This window comes from Octodon degus, unplaced genomic scaffold (assembly GCF_000260255.1).
Source record: "Octodon degus isolate 3935 unplaced genomic scaffold, OctDeg1.0 scaffold00263, whole genome shotgun sequence".
Classification (NCBI taxonomy): domain Eukaryota; kingdom Metazoa; phylum Chordata; class Mammalia; order Rodentia; family Octodontidae; genus Octodon; species Octodon degus.
This window is the reverse complement of record NW_004524839.1, coordinates 2,494,847-2,501,967: the sequence shown is the minus strand read 5'-3', so window position 1 is coordinate 2,501,967 and position 7,121 is coordinate 2,494,847. Positions and strand designations below refer to the sequence as shown.

The 7,121-nt window shown below is 47.3% G+C and overlaps 1 protein-coding gene across 1 annotated transcript in view; it reads right to left on the bottom strand.

The window, feature by feature from the left end:
• Window positions 1–7,121, bottom strand: part of Syp (synaptophysin) — a 13,970-nt gene that overhangs the window by 3,802 nt on the left and 3,047 nt on the right. Inside the window, exons 4-6 of the mRNA XM_004646282.2 lie at window positions 4,158–4,353; window positions 3,249–3,440; window positions 591–921 (exon numbers count right to left, since the gene is read on the bottom strand). Of these exons, the coding sequence (XP_004646339.1) occupies window positions 595–921; window positions 3,249–3,440; window positions 4,158–4,353 (715 nt within the window). The 3' untranslated portion in view covers window positions 591–594. The remainder of the gene's footprint in view (window positions 1–590; window positions 922–3,248; window positions 3,441–4,157; window positions 4,354–7,121) is intronic.

The following is a 7,121-nucleotide window of genomic DNA, read 5'->3' as shown; positions in this document are numbered from 1 at the left end:
GCCCAGCTATTTTTCTTTTAAGGCTCAGCAAGGAGGCTTTTCATGCCTCTCCAGCCAGATCCTTTTTCTGCTTTTGAAATTCCACACCACCGCTGCTACCCCATAGGCTGGGGAGAGGTGGCAAGTCTATCATGTGTCTGGCTTTGGGGAGCTCCGCTGACCTTCAAGACTCAGCCACTTACCTTCACCGTCTATTGGCCTTATCACCTATTGGTTTAGCAGTCACTCCTAAGACCCACCTCCTCCTTCCTTCTGCGGCTCCTGTGCTTCCATGAGTCTCTACCGTGCAAGTCCAGCGGCTGTGGTCTCCTTTCACTGGTTGTCCACCTCTCTCCCTTTACCTTCATCTAAAACTGCACTTCTCTCTCCTTCCCATTGGCTCTTTATTCTGCCCATCTTGAGGCACTCCAGCCCTCTGCTTGTTAGTTAGTTTCTCGATTTTTACCGCATAGATCTGGCTTTCCACTGGTTCCTTCAAACTTTGTTCAGCTAACGTCCTCGTACCATCCACTCCTCACTCGTACTGGTTCATTGACCCGCCTATTTCCTTTCCTGCACCTAGTTGGTCGCACCACCCGCTCATCACTCACCAGATTACATCTGATTGGAGAAGGAGGTGGGCGCACCCTGTGGGCCGTAGCCTTGCTGCCCATAGTCGCCCTGGGGTCCATAGCCACCGCCACCGCCACCGGCTGGCTGCCCGTAGTCGGGCTGGTAGCCGCCCTGGGGCCCGTAGGAGTCCTGGGGCCCATACCCGCCGGGGCCCTGCCCATAGCCCGCATCGCCGTAGGTGTCCCCGGGTGCTGGTTGCTTTTCGGGGGCGCCAGGAGGTGCGCGCAGGAATGGAGCAGCCCAGCCTGTCTCCTTGAATACGAACCATAGATTGCCGACCCAGAGCACAAGGTTCAGGAAGCCGAACACCTGCGGGGAGACAAGGCCAGCTTTGGTCCCCTGCCCATTGCTCTGACGGCCCCAGGAGACATCAAGATCGTGGGCGCGCAAGCAGTAACGGGCACGAAGGGCATGAATCCTGGACTTCAATGTGTACAAAATCACCTTGGGGGTGCGTGTCAGAGTTCAGATTCCTGGGGGGTGTTGAGCTGTTTCGTTATCACATGCACAAACATTTATGTATTTGCACATATATATTATTACGTATACATGTACAAACGTATACATGTTTGTACATGTATAAAATACAGTATATTTGCATTTGTACTGTCCTAAAATACACATTTGTGTTAAATATACTAACAGATGCATGTATACACATGTGAATTTACAAGCATAAATACACATGTATAAAATATTAAAGGTATAATATATTGATATAAATGGCATTTTATAAAAGTTTAAAAACACAATGCACTTTATATACCTTTTGCTCTATGTCACTATTCTAGGCACTATAGATGCTATTAGTTCACTTAAAATTCCATTTGGGGGCAGGAAGTAATACCTCCTTTTACTTTTACATTTATTTTATTATTATTATTGTCATGTTTTTTGATAAGTGATCTTCCTGTGTAGTTCAGGCTGGCCTCAAACTCAGTGATCCTTCTGCCTCAGCCTCTGGAGTGCTGGGACCATAGGCATGTGTCACTATGCCTAATTTATTTTTATTTATTTATTTATTTTGCGGAACCAGGGATTGAACTCAGACCTTTGCGTTTGTCAGGGAAGTGCTTATTCCACTGAGCCATCTCCCTGACCCCTATTTTATTTTTAATGAAAGCTAATTTTTGTTGTACTGGGGATTGAACCCCAGGGCTTTGTACACAATAGGTAAACTGCTCCACTGAGTCACAGCCCAGCCCTATTTCTTTTTAGATAATCTTGCTAAATTCCTCAGGCTGGCCTCTAACTTTCTGTCTTCCTGCCTCAGTTTTCCAAATAGTTTGGACTATAGGCATGTACCACAATGCCTGGCTTTCATTTTATTTTATTTTTACTATTTATTTATTTTCACATTCTCATTCTGGCCTTGAACTTTGGACTCAAACAATGCTCCCTTCTCTGTCTTCTGAATATCTGGGGCTTATATGTAGGCACAATGCCCCAGTGATTCTGCTTCTCCTCCTCCTTTTTTCTTTGAGACAAGTTCTCACTGGGTAGTCCAGGTTGGCCTCAAACTTACGGTGATCCTCCTGCATCAGCCTCCAAGTGCTGGGATTACAGGTGTGTGCCACCATGCCTGGCCTCACTGATGCTTCTGGTTTTTTTTTTCTTCTTTTTTTATAGCACTAGGGATTAAACCCAGATGAGCTTTGCCACTAAGCTACATTCTTTGTACATTTTTGTTTTTAACTTAGAGAAGACAGGGTCTCACTAAGTTTCATAGGCTGGCCTCAAAATTTATGATCTTCCTGCCTCAGCCTCCCAAGTAGCTGGGATTACAAGCATGTTCTGTTGCATTTAATTGGTAGCTACATTATAAAGTTGAGGAAGACCAGGCATGGTGGGACATGCCTGTTCTCCTAGCACTCAAGCGGTTGAGGCAGGAGGATCACTACAAATTTGAGGCTTGCCAGGACTACACATGAGTTCAAGGTCAGCCTTGAACTATATAGTAAGATTCTGTCTCAGACAAACATACCAAAATATAAAGCTGAGGAAACTGAGGCTTAGACAAAATAAGTTGTCCAAAGTCTCACAGCCAGAAAGTAAAAGGAAAATTGTAATCTTAGCATTTGCAACACCTGTATAAGATTTACCTGTGCCAGGCCTTTTCTAAGCACTTTGTATGTTAAGTTCACTAAATACTCTACTTTGGAGCAGGATCTATTACAGGTCTTTAGTTTATGAGCTCAGATTGAACCAAGAAGCTAGTGTCTAGTTTCAGGTCACAGAGCTTCCAAGAGGCAGAGCTAAGATTTGAGTTCACACATGTGACCCCACTCAACACGGGGAGTACAAGTAGGGAACCGTTTCACTTTTTAAATTTTGAGGTCCTAAGATACTGAATTGTGGGACATTCTACTCTACTAGGCTGGGTCCAGGATGTAGGTCTTCCAAACTTAATCTGGGCAGAAGGTCTCCTATTCCCCTCTTGGGGCCAGTATGTGCTATCATGGTGGTTACAATTGCAATCTCATCTTTCAATGTACTGTTGTTTGTGTGCTTCCTCCAGGAAGCCCCCTGGGTTCTCCCCTGGCTCTTCTCCCATTCTCTGTCCACCATTCCCCACTACTGACTTCGAGTTTCCCAGCCTCTCTTCCAAGCAGCCCTGTCAGCTTCCCAGAGCTTACCACAGAGGTGTTGAGCCCTGAGGTCACAGGGTCCCTCAGCTCCTTGCATGTGTTCCCGGTCTGGTGGCAGACAGCCATCTCTTTGATAATGTTCTCTGGGTCTGTGGCCATCTTCACATCAGACAGACCCTTGGCCCAGGCGGAGGAGCTAACTAGCCACATGAAGGCGAACACTGCAGTGGCCAGAAAGTCCTGGGGTGGCAGGGGTGAGGAAGACAGCACTGTGAACGGGTTGCTTCATGCCAGGCCCTGGGGCCTCTTCAGGTCACAGGCTTCTTGGGAGAGATGTCCCCCAGAAATGGCCTGTGTCTGTCCCCTGACTCTTTGGCTTTGCAGCCTACAACATTTTCAGCTGAAGGTGGTCCTCCCAGCTTGAGCTTGTGGGCATACATGACACAGGTTGTGGGAGTGTGGTTGTGATGTATGGGTGCAGGTGTTGCAGGAGGAACTAGTGGGTTGTTTCCAAATCTGTGGCAAGTGGTATGGCTTTCTGCTTTTATCTGCATGTGGGAATTTGTGTCACTTTATGCCTGGGATGAGGGTGTACGAGTACAGCAGTGTAGGAATCAGTGTCTGTGTGGCAGGATGACATGAATACTGTTAAAGTGAACCTCTTTGTGCTCTTTCCTTTGATCTAGACTGTGTGGTTGTAAGAGTTGGCGGGTTCACAGGTATGGGTCTGTCTGGGATTCTGTGTAGGCTGCATGTCCCAGATACTCCGTGACTCTGTGCCTGATGTCTGGTGTAGACTCACGAGCGACAGCAGCAGCACCAGCATGTGAGGCCTTTATAAGGGCTGCTTGGCTGTGGACCTGTCTGGGAGTTAGTGTGGCCTGTGAGCCAGATGAGCTATGTCCCTGGGGCCTCATGTCCCCCACTCCTTGCATGCAGTTGGCTGTGGGGACTCACCAGCATGGGTCCTTTGTTGTTTTCTCGGTACTTGTTTTGCAGGAAGATGTAGGTGGCCAGAGCCCCCATGGAATAGAGGAAGGCAAACACAGCCACGGTGACAAAGAATTCAGCTGATGAGGAGTAGTCCCCCACTAGAAAGACCTTGGTTGTGCGCCCTCTGCAGTTGGGTGCATCAAAGTACACTTGGTGCAGCCTGCACAGAGAGAGAGAGGATGGCAGGTGGAGCCGGCCCTTAAGAACACTCCCAGTTCCTCTGCTCTGACGTAGGTCCGTCCCCTGGACTCTGACAGGATCCCAGAAAGGGGGGAAGCAGCCATTCAAAGAGCACCTGTGATATACCCAGTCACATTGCATTGGTTGCTCAAAGCATCCTGGTAGGATAGGTGTTAGTCATCCTCTACTCCAACCCAGGCACTCTTTTTTTTTTTTTTTTTTTTTTTTAGGCTGTGCTTGGACTTGTTATGTAGCCCAGGTTAGCTTCAAATTTGTGATCGTCCTGCCTCAGTCTCCCAAGTGCTAGGATTCTAGGCATGTGCCACCATACCCAACTGACACCCAGGTATATCTTTTCTTTTAGTTATTCCTAATGGATGCCAGGCATCCTATGCCAGGATCTTTGTACTTGAAGTTCCCCTTGCTCTTTCCTTTGATATTTTCATGTCTTCCTCCCTCATCTCCTTGAAGTTTTGCTCAGCTGTCACTGTCTCAGTGCGGCCCTCCTGGACCTCAGTATTTACTGTGCTCCTTAGTCCCCTTCTTTGTTCCATGTTTTCTGCAGCAAAGATCTCCAGCTGACACCCCAGGTTCTATAATCTTGATTTTTGCTGTAACTACAAGAGGGCAGGGCTTTTCCCACTGTTTTGTTCACTGCTGTGTCCCCAGGGCCTGGCAATGGTGCTCTGCTGCAAGCAGTGTTTACTGAATGAGATTTAGGAGGTGTGCATTAATTTGTCTAAAGTCACACACCTGGCAAGGTAATGACAAAGTTGGGGTCTGAATCCTGTTTCCCCCTATATCTTGTTGAGTCACCCTATCCCACTTCTAGTCCCTGAGAGAAGGAGAAAGCAAAACAAAAACAAACCATTTGCAGAGCAGAGGGAGGCCCAGGTGCTACAAAACAGGAAGATGGACTGACAGAAAGGAGGGCAGAAGGGATCTTGAAACAGGATGTGTGATTGTGAGGGAAGGGGCAGCCCATAGTGTTCTGGGACTAGGCCTTCCCTGTGGTGTGATGAGGGGAAGGTTGTGGAGGGAAATGTGTGTGAGGAAAGGGACTGGAAGGAGGACCAAGAGCTCTGGCCTCAGACTTGGGGGCAGGATTTTGAGAGTGGGCAAATGGTGATGGCAGTCTTGTGTCAAAGAGGTTCTAAAGGAATGGACTTACGTTTATTTGCCTCTTACTAAGCACTTCATATCATTGCTTCATTTAATGACACCCCTCTCTTAAAGTGGTCATTCTTATACCCATTTTATGGATGAGCAAGTAGAGTTAGCAAAATTAAGCTACTTGTCCAAGGCTGCACAAGGAGTTTAATCTGAGTTTGAGTTTCTGTATTTTTGGTGGGCTGGCTTTAGAGAGGGTGTCTAAATGGGGGGAAAGGGGCCCTCAGGTGGTATGAAGGCAATGTGGGAGGGTTGTTCAGCAAGACTAAGCACAAAGTCTTTTTTTTTTTTTGGAGACTTATGGGTTAAGGCAGGTCCTTTGACCCCAGATCCTAGGTGTGGGAGGCATGGAGGAGGGGATAGGGGATGTTGTGGGTTCCTCTGTGACCTTGTGGATTCCCAAAGGGCTGGCTCAAAGCAGTATCCCATGCTGCCAACTACCCCTCCTTCCCTCAACTTTTCTCCCTGGCTTCTGTGGGCCAGTAGGTTCCTGGTCGCCTCTCTACCTCTCCCAAGCCACCCATTCCTGGCGCCTTCTCTACTTTCCATTGTCACTCAGGGCCTGAGTTGGGCTCTCCTCCACTTTCATTTCCCCCTCCCCGCTGAGGGGTCTCTTGGGCCTACATTTACCCTTCACATTTCAAAACCCCTAGTTTCCAAATCAATGCTTGCCCTTTTTCTGGAGTTTCTAAAGCTGAGTTCTATTTATTTATTTATTGATTTATTGGATAGTACTGGGGATTGACTCTAGAGTCTTGCACGTGCTAGGCAAGTGCTCTGCCACTTATCCACACATCCCCACCATTTTTATTGTTTTATTTTAAGACAGGGTCTTGCTTCCCAGGCTGGGCTTGAATTCACAACCCTCTAGCCTCAGCCTCCTGTGTTGCTGGGGTTGTAGATATGTGCTACCATATCCAGCCCTAAAACTGATTTTTTTATACTTATTTATTTATTTATTTTTTCGGAACCGGGGATTGAACTCAGGCCCTTGCACTTGCAGGGGAAGCGCTTATTCCACTGAGCCATCTCCCCAGCCCCTTTTTATACTTATTTAACCAACACTTATGGAACAGTTTTCTGTGCCAGGCACTGCATTAGGCACTTTAGAAACACAAATTCATTTAAGACTCATCACAATCCTGTGCGGTGAGCATTATCATTACCCCTTTTACAGATGAAGGCTCAGAGTGGGCAGGTGACTTGCCCGAGTAGTGGAAGAGCCTCAAGTAAAGTGTGTCTGTGGGTCTGCATCCCCACTGTTCAGGAGCTTGTTCTCACAGTCACACAGCTAGCATCTAGGACAGTGCCCTGAACATGCCACTCGGTAAGTGTCAGAATTGGTGAACTGGGTTGCATCATCCCCTACATATGAGCGGCACCCTGTCATCCTTCTCTATCAGAGAACCCTGCATAAGGATCCCCATCTAGAAGGATTTCTCTCCATCTACAGTTATTTTCTTTATTAATTTGTTTGTTATCATAAAGGCTCCACAAAGGTAGGGAGCTTGGTCTGTTTTAGTCACTGTCATGTCCTCATATGAACAGTATCTGGCAAATGACAGCTTTTCAAAAAAA